This window comes from Octopus sinensis, linkage group LG15 (genome assembly GCF_006345805.1).
Source record: "Octopus sinensis linkage group LG15, ASM634580v1, whole genome shotgun sequence".
Classification (NCBI taxonomy): domain Eukaryota; kingdom Metazoa; phylum Mollusca; class Cephalopoda; order Octopoda; family Octopodidae; genus Octopus; species Octopus sinensis.
In genome coordinates, this window is record NC_043011.1 from 26,056,775 (window position 1) to 26,076,691 (window position 19,917).

The window sequence follows — 19,917 nt, forward strand, 5'->3', positions numbered from 1 at the left end:
TTGAGTGACCATGTAGAAGCCCTCTTATTGGTTTGTGTGTAGGAAAGTCCCTACTGCAGCTGTTTAATCCTACATTAATTTTGACTGAGAAGGCATTTAATAGAAGACATCCCAGCCATGACCATCCCTTCTTTTTTTTTCATTCAAAAGTATGAATGTACTTACGACTTCTTATCTTGGATACATATGTATTCTTCCCTTTTTAAAATCAATTAGGAATATTTACAGAAAGTTTACACAGCCTTTTCTAGTTGGCCAAGTGACATTGTAGAGGCTGTAGTGTTACTGTTGTTGTTTAGCCCTAGTTTAGCCCTGATGGAAAAAAAAGCCTATGATTAAAGGTAATCCAGACATGCCCATCTTGCCTTTTTCCTCTATACAAGGAAATCAAGAACATATTAGACAAGTGACCACTATTTTTTAAGTCAATCAGATGATTTGAGAGAGATTTAGTTACTTTTTCTAGCAGATCAAGTGACCACATAAAGGCTTCCTTTCATTGACTTGAGTGTAGTGATGATGATGATATGGTTATTTTTTTTGCCATTGTTGTTTAGCTACAGGTCATCTTTGACCAAGGAGATGAACAATCAAAGACATTCCATCCATGCCAATACCATCTTTTTCCAATATGCAAACATCCAGAATGACTTAATCCAATAAATCCTTTCAAATTAACCCTTTATCATTCAGATGTAACACTTATTTATTTGATACTTATTTATTCACTTTGTTTTGAATTAATCATACTTTATCTCATAACTTTGAGATTTCAAGGATGTGATAGTATATTTTTAGAATGACATTGAAGAGTAAGTGTGAGAGGCCACATATGCCCAGTTTGGACATAAAACTGGTAGAACATTTGGGCTGGATAATTACCGGTTTAAATGATAAAGGGTTAAGACAGCTTGATACAATCTGAGGAGACTTAAGTTACAATTTCTAACAGATCAAGTAACCAGACCACATAGAGATCCCCCTTCGTTGGTTTGTGCTAAGTGATGTAGTTTGTAAAAATGGTATAAGCTGGGAAAAAAATGTGAAGTTGACTTAATAGCAGAGTTATAAAATGTTCTGATTGCTTGTCACCACAGTTTAGCAGTTCATAGAAAACTGTATTTAATGGCATATAGGACATACTATTTTCCCACCAACAAATGTCTCAAAAAAATCACTTTGGGTCTTATGTACAAAGTTGGGCTTCCCATAAGTGTTAATGCACTAAAATCTTTATCTCCTGAATATGTGCTGTTGAAATTAGAGTGCATCTAACATGCCCGTGCATCTTTAATGCTATCAAATATGAAAGTTCTAAACGGCATGACACACATTGCTTCCTTGTCATCAATCAGATGATAACATTGTTGACGAGAATATCTGTTGTAATATCTGAGGTAGTTTGTCTGTATCCATGCACACAAAAGCTCGGCCCATTGGAAGCTGTTTTGTCAACCTAGATAGAAAAACAATATAAAATATAAAGAAAGAATAATATTTTAAAAATTAGATGCATTTAATTTGGTCCTCTAAAGTACTTTGTCTTAACAAACAATGGTCTTTCGCACTCACATAAACATAGAAACACACACACACATATATGAATATATAAATCTGTGTGTACGTATTTATAAATAGATAATTTTTTAAGAGATAAATAAATATTTATACATCCATAATACACACTCTTTTCCCACGCACTCATTCTACAAAAAATTTATGTACATGATGTATATAAACATATATATGTCTGTATGTATGTATACATTTGTGTGTGTGTGTGTGTATATATATATATAATATATATATATATATATACATATATACATCTATATGTGTGTGCGTATATATATATATATCTACACACACACACAAACACACATATATATATAGATAAACACATCTATATACATATATATGCACACAGCACACACAGTTATTATGCTTGCAAATTAATACATGCATGCACACATACACATATATCCCTATAGTTTTTATGAAAGAAACCATTAAATCACATGCTTCAAAAAATGAGTGTAGAAACTCTCTCTTTCTTTCTTCTTTCTTTTTTCTTTTTTCTCTCTCTATCTCTCTCACACACACATACACTCACACACAGAGGCAGAGAGAGAGAGAGAGAAGGTAATGGAGATTATGAAATGCAACATTGTATATTGTGGTATAGGTATCCAAGCAAATGTCTCCAATTCTCAGTGGGCAGAAAGTCAGTGATCCACAGATATCAAATCAGATATCCCACATAAAAACAGAGAAGAGATTTAATTGTCTAGCTTTCTACACACACATACAGATGCACACACTTAGATATACACTCGGCTATACATCAATACATTATATACATATCTACATATATATACCATCATCATCATCATCATCATCATTCAACATCCGCTTTCCATGCTGGCATGGGTTGGACAGTTTCATTGAGGACTGGCAAGCCAGTAGGCCACACCAGGCTCCAATCTGATCTGGCAATGTTTCTACAGCTGGATGCCCTTCCTAATGCCAATCCCTCCGAGAGTGTAGTGGGTGCTTTTACGTGCCACCAGCACGCAGGCGAGTCAGGCAGTACTGGTGACAGCCACACTCAAATGGTGGTTTTTATGTGCCACCTGCACAGGAGCCAGTCCAGCGGCACTGCCAATGACTGCTCGAATGTTTTTTCACATGCCACCAGACAAGTGCCAGTAAGGCAACACTGGTAACATGGCTGTTTAATTTATATATGGGTGTTGTGGTGAGAGAGGTAAATGATAGAACCTTTGGTAGGGAAGCCCAAATGGTGGGAGAAAATGGAGAGAAATGACAGGTGGTGAGTCAATTGTTGTTTGTTGATGATACAACACTGGTGGCAGATTCGGAAGAGCAACTGAGGAGACTGATGATAGAGTTGGAAGAACGTGTGAGAGGAGGAAACTGGAAGTGAATGTAGCTAAGAGTAAGGTGATGAGATGTTTGAGAGATGAAATGGCTGGCGATGGATGGATGGATGTGAGTATAAGTGATTAGATGTTAGAGGAGGTGAGTGTTTTTAAGTATCTGGGATCACATGTGACGAGAAATGAGATATAGAGTGAGAGAGAAGAGTAAGATTCTTGGAGTTGTGAAAGGTATGCTGAGAGATAAAAAGGTGAGGATGAAAGCAAAAAGAGGTGTGTAGGAGGGCATGATTGTGCTGACAATGTTCTATGGTGCAGAGATGTGGGGGCTGAGAGAGGTGGAGAGGAGGTGACTAGATGTGTTTGAAATGAGATGCTTGAGGGCTATGGTTGGTGTGACACAGATTGACAGGATGAGGAATGAGGAGGTGTGAAGGTGAGCAGGAATGAGAGAAAACTAACAACCGAAATGGATAGATGAATGTTGAGGTGGTTTGGCCACATGGAGAGGATGGATAAATAGATGGTAAGGAGGGTGATGAAGGCAGAAGTGGTAGGCAGTAGAACCAGAGGCAGACCTCAATTTATGTAGATGGATTGAGTGAGAAAAGCTTTGGTGGTTAGAGGTATTGGAGTGAGAGAGGCAAGAGAATTTATAAATGGTAAGAAACCTTGGAGAGTGTTTATGGATGGATGAGTGAACTAAATATTGCTCAAAGGGGCACAAAACCAGCATGATGCAGCAAGGGTAAACCAGCATATGCTGTCATGCCCCACTGCTGATAAATGGGAGTTGTGTTCTATGCCTTGACCCAAGAGATCGCTTCTTTGAGCTGAGAAATGCTTGTTGTGGCTACCCACTTCTAAAAGAATGGGGAATAGGCCTGGGTATATAATAAAATATATGTATATATACATATCATCATCATATCATTGTTTAACATCGGCTTTCCATGCTAGCATGAGTTGGATGGTTTGACTGAGGACTGGCAAGCCAGTAGGCTGCACCAGGCTCCAGTCTGATCTGGCAAGGTTTCTACAGCTGGATGCCCTTCCTAAAACCAAACACTCTGAGTGTGTAGTGGGTGCTTTTTATATTCCACCAGCATAGGAGCCAGTCAGGGGACACTGGCATCAACCACGTTCGGATGGTGCTTTTTACATGCCACTGGTACAATACACACTTATATGTATGTATGTATGTATGTATGTGTATATATATATATATATATATATATACACACACATACAGACACACACACACATATATATGTGTACATATATATATATATATATATATATATATATTCTTTTATTCGTTTCAGAAGAAATGGAAACTGTCCTAAAGGACTATAGACATGGGAGTGATATAGCAAGGACCAAAGAGAATCGTTGTAGAAATATTCTTCGAATATTTTTGTGTCACTCTGTCCCTTTACTTTGCTTCTCTTTTAATTTCCTTTCTCTCTCTCTCTTTCTTTCTTCCTCTCTTTCCTTTCTCTCACTACCATGTGACCCGTGACAACCTAAGGCAGTGTCATTCGTTTTCGCATTGCCTTGGACTGGACCAGTTATGATTTATTATATTAGATTTATATACCTATATACATATACATGCATGTGTATGTTTGTGTCTCCTCATCTTGACATCCCATGATTGTTGTAAATGAAAGTCAAACATTTCCAGTATTCTGCAAAATCATGTTTGCTTGGAAAAAGGTGAGAGCTGGTGACAGGAAGGGCCATAGAATATCTGCCTCACTAAACTCTATCTGACCCATTCAAGCATGGAAAAGTGGACATTAAAGCAATGATGATGATGATGATAATGGTGATCTCAACAATAATTTCAGCTGTAATTTTTTAATATTTGAAGACAAACTAAAATTGTAATTCTTGATAATGGTAAAGAGCTTGCCCTTACCTGACAGCCTGGTCTCCAAGAGATCCAATGAAAATGGCAAAAGCATTCACTTCCTTGTTTTCGGTGAGCAGTTCTGAGAACTTCCTAGCACTGATACCATACCGTTCAAAGTTGGCATCACTTAGGATGATGACAAAGTGTTCATCAGCTTCTTCTTTGGCAACCGAGTCGATAGCATGCTTCGTTGCTTCTAAAGTGTTGTCTCCGCTCAGGCAGAACTGTGAGTGCGCATGCATAGTCTGTAATAGAGTAACAACAAAAAACAACAATAATAATAATGTATGATGATAACTGGAGATCAAATGGATTAAAATGCTTTCATCCATGGGCACAGGAATGGATGTGTGGTTAAGAAATTCACTTTGCAATTACATGGTTTCATGATAAATTATTAAGGACGGAAACAGTATTAATACCAAAAAGTAATCTTTACATCCAACTTAATATAGATGTATTGTTGGAACACCAAATACTGCATTATTAGTCTGAGAGACCCTCTCATACTCTTTATTCTCTTTTACTGTTTTACTTGTTTCAGTCATTTGACTGTGGCCATGCTGGAGCACCGCCTTTTAGTCGAGCAAATCAACCCCAGGACTTATTCTTTGTAAGCCTAGTACTTATTGTATCGGTCTCTTTTGCCGAACCGCTAAGTTATGGGGACGTAAACACACCAGCATTGGTTGTCAAGCGATGTTGGAGGGACAAACACAGACACACAAACATATACACACACCCACACCCACATATATATATATATATATATATATATATACATATATATGACGGGCTTCTTTCAGTTTCTGTCAACCAAATCCACTCACAAGGCTTTGGTTGGGCCGAGGCTATAGTAGAAGGCACTTGTCCAAGGTGCCACGCAGTGGGACTGAACCTGGAACCATGTGGTTCATAAGCAACCTACTTATCCCACAGCCACTCCTATGCCTATATACATGTTTGGGACATAAAAGCACACACATAAATCTTAGCAGATGAAATCTCAAAAGTATGAGATAATGCATTATTAATTCAAACTAATTTGAATAAATAAGCATTACATTTTACCAACTAATCTGAATGCTAATGGGTTAAAGGTTTTAACATAGTGTGGACTGGATGCTTTCTGGTGCAATGTAAAAAGCATCCTGTCCACACTGTGAAGTGGTTGGCATTTAGAAGGGTACTTAACTGTAAAAACCATGCCAAAACTGACCTCACCTGAGCTGGTGCCACACAAAAAGCACTCAGTTCATTCTGTGAGGTGACTGGTGTTAGGAAGGGCATCGAGTTGTAAAAACCATGCCAAAACTGACCTCACCTATGCTGGTGCCAAACAAAAAGCACTCAGTTCATTCTGGTGTTAGGAATAGTCTTCTACCTAGCTGACTCCTGTCAAACCATCCAATCCATGCCAGCAAGGAAGGCAGACAAACAATAATGACGATGATGATCACACTAAAACAGGAAGTTGGTATCATAGAACCAGGGGCAGTTTGAAGCGGGAGGGGGGTTGTATCAAAAGGGTAAACATAATACCTTTAAAACAACAAGTCTCTCTTTCTTGTTCTTCGGAGCTTGATCAGCTTTCACAAAGGGTGCGTCATAGTTCTCTCCAGAATGACCAAAGATTTCGTACTGTAAACAGTAAAATACAAAGATTCAGTTCAACAAATGTTGATAGATTTTAGTGATTGAGCATATTTAAATGTATCAGCTGGTTAATAATTAAATGGAGTATTTCAAGAGATACATGTTACAAAGATATTTGAGTATATGTAGAGGAAAATATACACAATTATAAGCTACTATAATACACACACCCACACACATTGTTATAATTGGGAATGGTCATATTTTGCCAATTAAACGCATGCACTATATTTTTTTTTTTTGTCTTCACTTCAAATTATTATTACCATTATAGTTTCTCTGTCAAAGGCCTTTTGTCACACATCCTGTGACCTCTTCAGTGACTCTCTAACCTATATGTCTCCGCTTAGTCCACAGGTGGGATAAAGAGCTGCTGAAGAGGCCACAGGGTGTGTAATGAAAGAGCTTTTGACAAAGAAACTAAAATAATAATAATAATAATAATAATAATAATAAAGCTGAAGTGAAGACCAAATATACAGTGTGTGTGTTTGATTGGCAAAATATGACCGTCCCTAAGTATAACAATATCTATTTCAACAAACAATCTTGGAATATATATATATATATATATATATATATATATAGCAATTAAGGACAACTACTTAATAAGGAAAACTTAACAAGAAATTGTCAGGTAGATAGCGTAAAAACCTCATAAGAGAAAAAATTTCGAAAATAATTATTTCTTATTGAACATATTAATTTATATATAGAGGGCATTATACATACATGCCAGGAGGCATTCTACATACACGCCATACGCTAAGAGGGACAATCAGTCATTTCTACCAAAAATATTACTAATCCCACCGAATGCAATTTTTCAAAGAAAGACATTTAAAAATATATAGACCTGTATCACAGTGATTTCATACTTACGTAATCATCAGCAGGCCTGAATATACTATAAATAAACAACGACCCCGCCTCGCTTAAGCCGATCAGCTAACTGATCAACATCAACGAAGCACATGGGTGGGCTTTATATATACTATATCCGGATGAATGGCAAACTTTTACGAATTGCATTTCGGGAGAGGAAAAGTTTTTTCGGAATAAAAATTTAGCAATTAAGGACAACTACTTAATAAGGAAAACTTAACAAGAAATTGTCAGGTAGATAGCGTAAAAACCTCATAAGAGAAAAAATTTCGAAAATAATTATTTCTTATTGAACATATTAATTTATATATAGAGGGCATTATACATACATGCCAGGAGGCATTCTACATACACGCCATACGCTAAGAGGGACAATCAGTCATTTCTACCAAAAATATTACTAATCCCACCGAATGCAATTTTTCAAAGAAAGACATTTAAAAATATATAGACCTGTATCACAGTGATTTCATACTTACGTAATCATCAGCAGGCCTGAATATACTATAAATAAACAACGACCCCGCCTCGCTTAAGCCGATCAGCTAACTGATCAACATCAACGAAGCACATGGGTGGGTTTATATATACTATATCCGGATGAATGGCAAACTTTTACGAATTGCATTTCGGGAGAGGAAAAGTTTTTTCGGAATAAAAATTTAGCAATTAAGGACAACTACTTAATAAGGAAAACTTAACAAGAAATTGTCAGGTAGATAGCGTAAAAACCTCATAAGAGAAAAAATTTCGAAAATAATTATTTCTTATTGAACATATTAATTTATATATAGAGGGCATTATACATACATGCCAGGAGGCATTCTACATACACGCCATACGCTAAGAGGGACAATCAGTCATTTCTACCAAAAATATTACTAATCCCACCGAATGCAATTTTTCAAAGAAAGACATTTAAAAATATATAGACCTGTATCACAGTGATTTCATACTTACGTAATTAGTAATGGGATTAGTAATATTTTTGGTAGAAATGACTGATTGTCCCTCTTAGCGTATGGCGTGTATGTAGAATGCCTCCTGGCATGTATGTATAATGCCCTCTATATATAAATTAATATGTTCAATAAGAAATAATTATTTTCGAAATTTTTTCTCTTATGAGGTTTTTACGCTATCTACCTGACAATTTCTTGTTAAGTTTTCCTTATTAAGTAGTTGTCCTTAATTGCTAAATTTTTATTCCGAAAAAACTTTTCCTCTCCCGAAATGCAATTCGTAAAAGTTTGCCATTCATCCGGATATAGTATATATAAACCCACCCATGTGCTTCGTTGATGTTGATTAGTTAGCTGATCGGCTTAAGCGAGGCGGGGTCGTTGTTTATTTATAGTATATTCAGGCCTGCTGATGATTACGTAAGTATGAAATCACTGTGATACAGGTCTATATATTTTTAAATGTCTTTCTTTGAAAAATTGCATTCGGTGGGATTAGTAATATTTTTGGTAGAAATGACTGATTGTCCCTCTTAGCGTATGGCGTGTATGTAGAATGCCTCCTGGCATGTATGTATAATGCCCTCTATATAAATATATATATATATATATATACATATAATAATAATAATAATAATAATAATAATAATAATAATAATAATAATAACAATAATAATAATAATAATAATAATAATAATAATAAATGAAAACAAAAGAATGAGACCTCAATATTAGGTAAATAGAGGAATTTATAGTTTAGGACAATCAGTAAGTCATCATAATAGGACTCAGAGTTTCAAATGCCGGAGCTAAGAGCTACGATGCATTCTCATCAGCTATTATGACAATAAACGCTATAAAAAATCCATTGAATAAAATGGAAATTACTCTAGTAGGTAGGAAAAAATATTTAAAAAATACATGCAACCATATTCTCACAATACATAGACATAAAAACCTCCTGCGTTTATAATGTCTACATATGTACACACTAACAAACATATATAACAATATATATGTATTTGCCCATACACACACAAACATATATGTACATTTACGTATTCATACACGTATAACACACACACATATATATATTCAATGTGTTTTTTATAGTGTCTATTGTCATAATAGCAAATGAGAATGCATTGTAGCTCTTAGCTCCGACATTTGAAACTCTGAGTCCTATTATGACAACTTACTAATTGTCCTAAACTATATATATATGTGTGTGTGTGTGTGTGTGTGTGTGTGTGTGTGTGTGTGTGTGTACACATATATATATATATATATACAAACAAATATATACAATATAAATATATATATATATATACATATAATAATAATAATATAATAATAATAATAATAATAATAATAATAATAATAATAATAACAATAATAATAATAATAATAATAATAATAATAATAAATGAAAACAAAAGAATGAGACCTCAATATTAGGTAAATAGAGGAATTTATAGTTTAGGACAATCAGTAAGTCATCATAATAGGACTCAGAGTTTCAAATGCCGGAGCTAAGAGCTACGATGCATTCTCATCAGCTATTATGACAATAAACGCTATAAAAAATCCATTGAATAAAATGGAAATTACTCTAGTAGGTAGGAAAAAATATTTAAAAAATACATGCAACCATATTCTCACAATACATAGACATAAAAACCTCCTGCGTTTATAATGTCTACATATGTACACACTAACAAACATATATAACAATATATATGTATTTGCCCATACACACACAAACATATATGTACATTTACGTATTCATACACGTATACACACACACACATATATATATTCAATGTGTTTTTTATAGTGTCTATTGTCATAATAGCAAATGAGAATGCATTGTAGCTCTTAGCTCCGACATTTGAAACTCTGAGTCCTATTATGACAACTTACTAATTGTCCTAAACTATATATATATGTGTGTGTGTGTGTGTGTGTGTGTACACATATATATATATATATATATATACAAACAAATATATACAAATATAAATATATATATACAAACAAATAATTACAGAGGTATCAAGTTGCTGGATCAAGTAATGAAGGTCACAGAGAGGGTCATAGCCCAACTAATTAGAGAGAGAATCAGTTTAGATGAGATGCAGTTTGGGTTCATGCCAGGGAAAAGCACCATTGATGCTATATTCCTGGTAAGACAGCTGCAGGAGAAATACCTAGCCAAAGATAAACCTCTGTACCTGACTTTCATTGACATGGAGAAAGCCTTTGACAGGGTCCCCCGATCCCTTATCTGGTGGTCAATGAGGAAACTAGGGATAGATGAATGGTTAGTGAGAGCTGTGCAAGCCATGTACAGGGAAGCTGTTAGTAAGGTGAGGGTTGGCAAAGAGTACAGTGAAGAATTCTGGGTAGAGGTAGGGGTCGACCAAGGTTCAGTCCTCAGCTGCCTCCTATTTATCATAACGGGAAAGTTTACGAAAATAAACAAAAGACGAAGGCAGGTGGAGTACAAACAAACAAATGTATTAGTATAGCGCTCAGGAATAGAAATAGAAAAAGTCTTTTACGTTTCGAGCCTACGCTCTTCAACAGAAAGATACACAGAAAAAAACAAAGAGAGAAAAAAATGCGTGTAGGAGCTAACGATCATAGTTCTCCAGGCAATAACAGAGGAATTCAAGACTGGATGCTCCTGTGAGCTCCTCTATGCTGATGACCTTGCTCTAATTGCTGAGTCACTATCAGAACTGGAGGAGAAGTTTCAGATGTAGAAGCAAGGATTAGAATCGAAGGGCCTTAGAGTCAACCTAGCTAAAACAAAAGCCCTGATAAGTAGGAAGGTAGACAAACCACAAACGCCTTCATGTAGATGGCCCTGCTCAATCTGTAGAAAAGGTGTAGGTAGAAACTCTATAAGATGTACCCAGCGTAAGCTATGGACACATAAGAGGTGCAGCAATGTCAAAAGAAGGCTAACTAGGAAGATAGTTTTTGTATGTGGCAGATGCTCAGGAGCAATAAACATAGAAATGTGTAGAGAACAACTTCTGTCACATTCCAAGGAGAAAAACTAGAAGTGGTTGATAGCTTCGGCTACCTAGGTGACCAAGTCAGTAGCGGGGGCGGGTGTGCTGAAAGTGTAACTGCTAGAGTAAGAATAGCCTGGGCAAAGTTCAGAGAGCTCTTACCTCTGCTGGTAACAAAAGGCCTCTCACTCAGAGTAAAAGGCAGACTGTATGATGCATGTGTATGAACAGCCATGCTACATTTCAGTGAAACATGGGCCATGACTGCTGAGGACTTGCATAAGCTTGCAAGGAATGAAGCCAGTATGCTCCGATGGATGTGTAATGTCAGTGTACATACTCAACAGAGTGTAAGTACTTTGAGAGAAAAGTTGGACCTAAGAAGCATCAGCTGTGGTGTGCAAGAGAGACGATTACACTGGTATGGTCGTGTGGTGAGAATGGATGAAGATAGGTGTGTGAAAAAGTGCAGACACACAAACATATATACACACACATGCACAGATATATATATATATATATATATATATATATATATATATATATTGTATAAAGGATTGACAGTAAGGTCAAAACAATGTGAAGTAAATGTAAGGTAAATCATAAGAAAAGAAATATATGAATTAATGTAGACTTACCTTGCATTCAATATTTCGGGGTCATGAGCCCATTTTCAAGATAATAAACAAATACTTCGCATTGTTATGGCCTTACCCAATATATTCTATTCAATACTTCATAGTAATTATTCCATTATAATATATATATATATATATACATACATATATATGCATACATATATATAGATACAAACATATATATGTATAAATATGTATATATATATATACATACACACATATATATATACATGCATATCTGTGTGTGTAGTATTTTGTATAAGAATGCATATTGTTTTGCTTTGTAAATGATCACATGACATTACAATGAACCAATAGAAACAAACACCAATTAGGCATACCTTCAGTTTGGTATCGTAGCCTTCAAGCGCTTCCATTACCATCAACACTGCACTCATTTCTCTTTCGAGCCGACGATCGTGACCGTTGAAGCGGTACATGCTGCCAGATACATCAACGACAAGGCGGAGACGCTTCGGTAGTTCCATTGGTGCTCCAAGCTGTGATAGACGTGAGAGGGAGAGACAGTAGTAGTAATAGTAGTAGTAGTAGTAGTAGTAGGAAGAGGAGGAGGAGTAAATATCAGTAGATGTAGTTGATGATTAGTTCCTCCTCATTTATCAGACGAGATGGAGAAGAGTTTGGAAGCGGAAAGGAAAACAAAAACATGTGAAGCAATCAATCAATTAGTTCTCGTCCATTATTTCATGAAATACACTGAGAGGTATAAATTTGCCCAAGTGGGGAAATTAGTAGACTGTTAATACCTGATTCCTGGGTTCAAGTCTAGAGCAAATAATTGCTTCTTTTTTTCTGTTGTTCTTTGTTTTTTGGGGGGTTTTTTCACATTTTTGTTCTTTTAGCTTTTTACTATTTGTTTTTTTTTACTAGTTTCAGTCACTGGACTGCAGCCATACTGGGGCATTTCTTTAAAAGGTTTAGTCAAACAAATTTACTTCAGTACTTATTTTTAAGTTTAGTACTTATTCTATGGGACTCTTTTGCTGAAGTTCCAGAGACCAGAGACATAAGCAAACACCAATTGTCAAGTGGAGCGGTGGGGGGCATGCACAAATACACACACACATACATACATATGTATATATATGTATATATGTATGTATCTTTTACTTGTTTCAGTCATGATACTGCGGCCATGCTGGGGTACCACCATGTATAATTGTTAGTTAAATGTATCAATTCTTGTACTTTTTTTTTCAAGCCTGGTACTTATTCTATTAGTCACTTTTGCTGAACTGCTAGGTAACAGGACATAAACACACCAACACCAGCTGTCAAATAGAGATGGGGGGGGACAAACACAGACATAAAGACACACATATACATAGATATATATGTGCATATAAAATGGGCTTCTTTCAGTTTCCGTCTACCAAATTCACTCACAAGCTTTGGTTAGTCCAACGCTATAGTAGAAGAGACTTGCTCAAGGTGCCATGCAGTGGAACTGAACATGGAACTATGTGGTTGGGAGGCAGGCTTGTTGCCACACAGCCATGCCTGCTCCTAAAAAGAAATTCATGTCAGAAATATAAATATATATATGACAGGCTTCCACACAGTCTTCATCTACTAAATTCACTCAAACTGCTTAGTTTTTTGTCAATGATTGCATGACTGTATTCTTTTATTCTTTTACTTGCTTCAGTCATTTCACTGTGGCCATGCTGGAGTATTGCTCGGAAGGGTTTTAGTCAAACAAATCAAACCCAGGACTTTTTTTCTTTAAAGCCTAGAACTTATTGTCTTTCTCGTTTGCCAAACTGCTAAGTTACGGGGAAGTAAACACATCAACACCAGTTGTCAAGTGGTGATGGGGGGAGGACAAACACAGACACAAAGACAAACATAGATATAAGCATACATATATACATATATATATATACATAGTTAATCCAAACATGAAAACACAAAGAGAAAACACAACAACGCGAGGACGTGGAACAAGTATAGTATTATTGGACACTCAGGAAAGAAGGAAAGAAGGAAGGCTTAACGTTTCGAGCGTAGCTCTTCGTCAGAAACATAGGAAAAGGAAAGATCCAAAGAAGGGAAGATGGAGAAAAAAAAATCGCCAACGGTACACAAGCAGTCACATTTTGAATATATACATATATATATATAGGCGTAGGAGTGGCTGTGTGGTAAGTAGCTTGCTTACCAACCACATGGTTCCGTGTTCAGTCCCACTGCATGGCACCTTGGGCAAGTGTCTTCTTGTGTATAGGAAAGAAAGTTATTTTATTCCACACAGGTAGAAATGTAGTAAAAAGAAGCTGAAATGCACTGGGAGTCATTTAGATGATTTATTTTTAAATAAATCAGCTTCACAGATTTTTTTGGGTTTTCAAGAGTTAAGTGAGATAGAAAGATCTGGGGTTATGCGACAACTGGAGTCTGAAATTTCTCTTGTTTTTATGGAGAGAACATGGCCCAAATTAGTATCTGTTTAGGATACAATTTGATTGGCAGAGAATGATCACATGATTAGGCTTAGAAATTTTTGTTAGCTCCACCCTCCCCTGCTGCCACCACTATGTTAATGTCATATGACTAGACAAGGATGAGTGACAGTTCCAAACAATCAAGGCTCTCTAAATTTAATTTGTCAAGTGGTAGAGTGGATAGGAATTGTTTGTATGTTGTCATTGAATTTTGTTAGCTCTCCTTTATTATCCATGGGTTAGTGTTTGAGTGGCTTGCTGATGTATTTTTGTGTAAATATATTTTATTTATTTATTCACGTTTGAATTGTGGTATTGTTTGAATTAAGATAAGTGAAAAGACTTGGAATTTGGGGAAATTAATTGTCCTACATAAGTCTAGACAAGAAAAGTAATCCGAAAGTTAAAGTTGTGTTTCACTGCATGTGACTATTGAGAGTGAAAAAAAATCAAGGCCTTGCAAATTTAGAATATCCAGAGGCTGAATGGATATGATTTATTTGTTTGTGTGTTTGGATGTATGTATGTGTGTGCATGTGCGTGTGTATGTATGTGTGTGTGTAATGTATAGGCGTAGGAGTGGCTGTGTGGTAAATAGCTTGCTTACCAACCACATGGTTCTGGGTTCAGTCCCACTGTGTGGCACCTTGGGCAAGTGTCTTCTACTACAGCCTCGGGCCAACCAAAGCTTTGTGAGTGGATTTGGTAGACAGAAACTGAAAGAAGCCCATCGTATGTATATGTATATATATGTGTGTGTGTTTGTGTGTCAGTGTTTGTCCCCCCACAACATCGCTTGACACTGATGCTGGTATGTTTATGCCCCGTAACTTTGCGGTTCAGCAAAAGAGACCGATAGAATAAGTACTAGGCTTACAAAGAATAAGTCCTGGAGTCGATTTCCTCGACTAAAGGCGGTGCTCCAGTATGGCCACGGTCAAATGACTGAAACAAGTAAGAGTAAAAGAATATGTATGTATGTATGTATACAAGTATGTATGTATACAAGTATGCATGTACAAAAGTATATATGTATATATGTATGTGTGTATGTATATATGTATGTGTATATGTGTATGTATGTATGTACATACATAAGTGTGTATGTATGTAGGCATAAAATTTTGATCTCCACTAAATTCATACATTTGTGTCATGTGAGAAAAAGTCATGATTGTGCCCAAAGTTAAGGTTGTTGGCTGTGTAAATTCAACACATCAAGACTAGAATGTGTTTATGTGCAACTAGTTGTTGGTGAATATATCTTGTTAAATTTTATTCAGTCATGGTTTGTACTTTTGTGTGAATATATTTTCTTTCTTTACTCACATTTTATCTGTGGTATTGACAGGAAAAAGGCAAAGTGGGAAGACTTGGAATTTTGTGGACTTATTTTTTAAACATGCTTATGTGTCCACTCAGTGGGATCTGTCTTGTACTAGAGTCTCATATATGTTGACAATGAATAATCAGTCTAATTCTGAGAGTAAGTTTTGTTTGACCTATGTAATCCTTATTACATCCTTTACATTTAATAGCAGATATTATATCTCTTGACAAACAGCTAAAACAATTTTTTATGGCCAAAATCTGTCTTGATTTAAATTTATGTTTTATTATCAATGAGGTTGATGCAGGTGCCACAATTAAGGTAGCCACACTTTCTGGACATTGGTGTGAGGTCTGTGGAGGGTAATTTAATACTTGTGAGTAGGTTTTGAAGGATTTTGATTGTCTTTTATTGTTTTGTGCATTTCAAGTGCTTGATTCATTCTTAGGTCTTGTCTCAGTAGTGGAATGATCTGGTGGATAATGTTGTAAATCTCTGTATTTGGGGGGGGGGGGTTCGTGTATTGTAATAAAGGGTAGAGTATTGGGCTGTATCTTAAGTGTTTTTTGTAGTTCTTGAATGTCTATTGTTTTGGAACATTATATTTCGTTATCTATTAACATTGATGGACTCTGTCTTTCAAGTGGTGTTTGCTTTAATTCCTGGAGTCTTTTATTACAAGATTCGTAATTTGAAACATTTGTGCAGATTCTTCTTACTAGATTAAATGGAATATTAATCTTCATGTGTTTGGGATGGCATGAGGAGAACAGCAAGTATTGTTTAGAATCTGTTGGTTCGTAATGAATGTCTGTTTCAATGTTTGTGTCTGTTTTGATGATTAGACTGCCCAGGCATGGTAGGTGAGTTTCACTGTATTCCATAGTGAAGTTAATACTATTGTATATGCTGCTAATTCGGAAATTTTTGAAATTAATAAGCTGGTCAAATGTATGCATCCACAGAATCAGGCAGTCATCTAAGTAAAGTTTCTAGTAAATATTTATGAAAGTCTTATACATACAACTGAAAGAGCTACTAATAGTTTTATGCCTATATGACACTTTAACTCAGCATATTTGTAAAATATGTCATGTATCTCCAAACAATCTTTCAAGTTCTGTTTATGCATTACTCTTTACTCTTTACTTGTTTCAGTCATTTGACTGCGGCCATGCTGGGGCACCACCTTTAGTCGAGCAAATCGACCACGGGACTTATTCTTTGTAAGCCCAGTACTTATTCTATCGGTCTCTTTTGCCGAACCGCTAAGTGACGGGGGACGTAAACACACCAGCATCGGTTGTCAAGCAATGCTAGGGTGACAAACATATACACACATACTTATATATATATAGATACGACAGGCTTCTTTCAGTTTCCGTCTACCAAATCCACTCACAAGGCATTGGTCGGCCCGGGGCTATAGCAGAAGACACTTGCCCAAGATGCCACGCAGTGAGACTGAACCCGGAACCATAAAAACAACGATGCTGGACAGTGAGAAAAAAAGCAAAAAAATGAAAAGAAAACCATGAAGGCTGATGCAAAAAGTGGAATGAGAAGAAAGAAACAAAAGCAAGATACCAAGATTCCCGACCTCTTTGATTGCAGAATCTACAATTAATGCAACAGGTACAGAACAAAAATATGTCAAAGTCTGCTCGACAGCAACTCAATCCAGAACAGGTGGTGTCCTCCAGTTCGACAGAGGGATCCTGTTCTTGTGTTTGCACCTGCAAAGAATTTCAAATTTCCTTCCCTTTTCTGCCAAACTAATATTCACTATTGATTAGCCACACCTCAACCATGTGCCTCATTCACTGGGACCACCCCAATCTTCATCTCTTAACCATCTGTCTCATTTTTCAATTTCTCACAAACTTACCTACCTACACTCTCTGTTCCTCTAACCCTTTCCCTCACTGTCTTGCCCTCACCCTTTCCTTCTCTCACTCCCTTGGTCTCACCCTCTCTTTCTCTAGATCTCTAATTCTTACCTCAGGTTCTTGCTCTCCTCGGCGCTTATAAATTGCTTTCTCACCAGCAATTCCTTCAATCAACTTTGTTTCATCAAGATCTCCCTGAGGCTGCTGTTTTAACCATTGACGTTCCTTGCCTTTTGCCTGGAGAAACAAAACAAAACCAAAAATAAGATAAGACAACAAAAATCTTTTCAATAATAAGCACAAGGCCTGATATTTTGAAGAAGGAGGCAAGTTCATTATATCAACCCCCAGTACTTGACTGGTACTTATTTCATTGACCCCAAAAAGATAAAGTCAACCTCAGCGGAATTGAACTCAGGACAGAAAACTGGAAGAAATGCTACTAAGCATTTAGCTTGCTGTGTGAATGATTTTGCCAGCTCACAACAGCAGCAGCAGTAGTTCAAAGCCAGAACTTTTGTGGGAGAAAGTTAGCTGACATCATCAGCTCCTAGGCTTGACTGATACTTTTTATCAACCCTAAAACGATATCAAAAGCAGTCCTGTATAGCTTTTGTTTACCAAATTTCACTCACAAGGCATTGGTTAACCTGAGTCTTTATAATAGAAGAGATTTGCTTAAAGTACCATGCAGCGAGATCAAACATGAAAACAAATGGTTACAAAGTGAACAGCTTGTTCTCTGTTTAGTATATATATTTGTTACATTTAGCTAAGTTGTAGAAATATGAGGTACATTTTGGGGAGTTAAATAGATTAAAAAGCACCATCCGATCGTGGCCGTTGCAGCTTCGCCTGGCCCCCGTGCCGGTGGCACGTAAAAAGCACCATCCGATCGTAGCCGTTGCCAGCCCCGTCTGGCACCTGTGCAGGTGGTACGTAAAAAGCACCCACTACACTCACGGAGTGCTTGGCGTTAGGAAGGGCATCCAGCCGTAGAAACATTGCCAGATCAGACTGGGCCTGGTGCAGCCTTCTGGCTTCCCAGACCCCAGTTGAACCGTCCAACCCATGCTAGCATGGAAAGCGGATGCTAAATGATGATGATGATGATGATGATACAGCTGTCAAGCTCAGAAAAGCAGCAGCCAGCATAATAACAGTAGAAAAAAAGTGTCGGCTTAAAGTGAGTGTGGGGTTATTGGAGAGCAGCCTGTATCAGCATTTTCTAAAAGATCATATGGCTGTTTAACAGAATAACATCAGGGCACCAGAGAAGGTTATGAAATAAATGTGAAATGAACCTAAGTAAATGAAATACTTGTGCCACTAACTATTTGCAATAAATTCTCAGATATTTTTACGAAGGAGATGTCAGAGGACCAAGATATACTCTCTTTTACTCTTTTATTTGTTTCAGTCATTTGACTGTGGCCATGCTAGAGCACTGCCTTTAGTCAAGCAAATCAACCCCAGGGCTTATTATTTGTAAGCCTAGTACTTATTCTATCGGTCTCTTTCGCCGAACTGCTAAGTTAGGGGGACGTGAACACACCAGCATCGGTTGTCAAGCGATGGTAGGGGGGACAAATACAGACACACAAATATATGCACACACATACATATATATATATATATATATATATATATATATTATATATATATATATTAATGAATAAAATAAAACATATGCATATATATAAACATATATGTACGTACATATATATATATATATACATACGACAGGCTTCTTTCAGTTTCTGTCTACCAAATCCACTCACATGGCTTTGGTCGGCCCGAGGCTATAGTAGAAGACACTTGCCCAAGATGCCATACAGTGGGACTGATCCCAGAACCATGTGGTTGGTAAGCAAGCTACTTACCACACAGCCACTCCTATGCCTATATGTAACACATTGCTGTACTTGAGAAAACCCACCCACCATAACAGAATTGAGATCCTAAAACCAAGGTACCATGTAAAAAGCATTGCTATGGGTGGTGGAGCCAAATAAAAAGCACTGGTGCTGGTGCCACACAGAAAGCACTGATGCTAGTGCCATGTAAAAAGCACTGGTGATGGTACCGCATCAAAAGTACTAGTGATGGTGCCATGTAAAAAGTATTCAGTACCCTCTATAAAGAGGTTGGCATTAGGAAGGGCATCCAGCTGTAAAAAGCAAGCCAAAACAGACTATGGAACTTGGTGCAGCCCCTGGCCTTGCTAGTTCCTGTCAAGCCATCCAATCTA

The 19,917-nt window shown here is 36.7% G+C and overlaps 1 protein-coding gene across 1 annotated transcript in view; it reads right to left on the reverse strand.

The window, feature by feature from the left end:
• The window catches only part of LOC115219717 (von Willebrand factor A domain-containing protein 8), a 117,254-nt gene that overhangs the window by 1,278 nt on the left and 96,059 nt on the right, over window positions 1-19,917 (reverse strand). Inside the window, exons 42-46 of the mRNA XM_029789906.2 lie at window positions 17,778-17,903; window positions 12,324-12,482; window positions 6,361-6,459; window positions 4,825-5,063; window positions 1-1,456 (exon numbers count right to left, since the gene is read on the reverse strand). The exon at window positions 1-1,456 is cut by the window's left edge and continues 1,278 nt beyond it. Coding sequence (XP_029645766.1) covers window positions 1,348-1,456; window positions 4,825-5,063; window positions 6,361-6,459; window positions 12,324-12,482; window positions 17,778-17,903 — 732 coding nt within the window. The 3' untranslated portion in view covers window positions 1-1,347. The remainder of the gene's footprint in view (window positions 1,457-4,824; window positions 5,064-6,360; window positions 6,460-12,323; window positions 12,483-17,777; window positions 17,904-19,917) is intronic.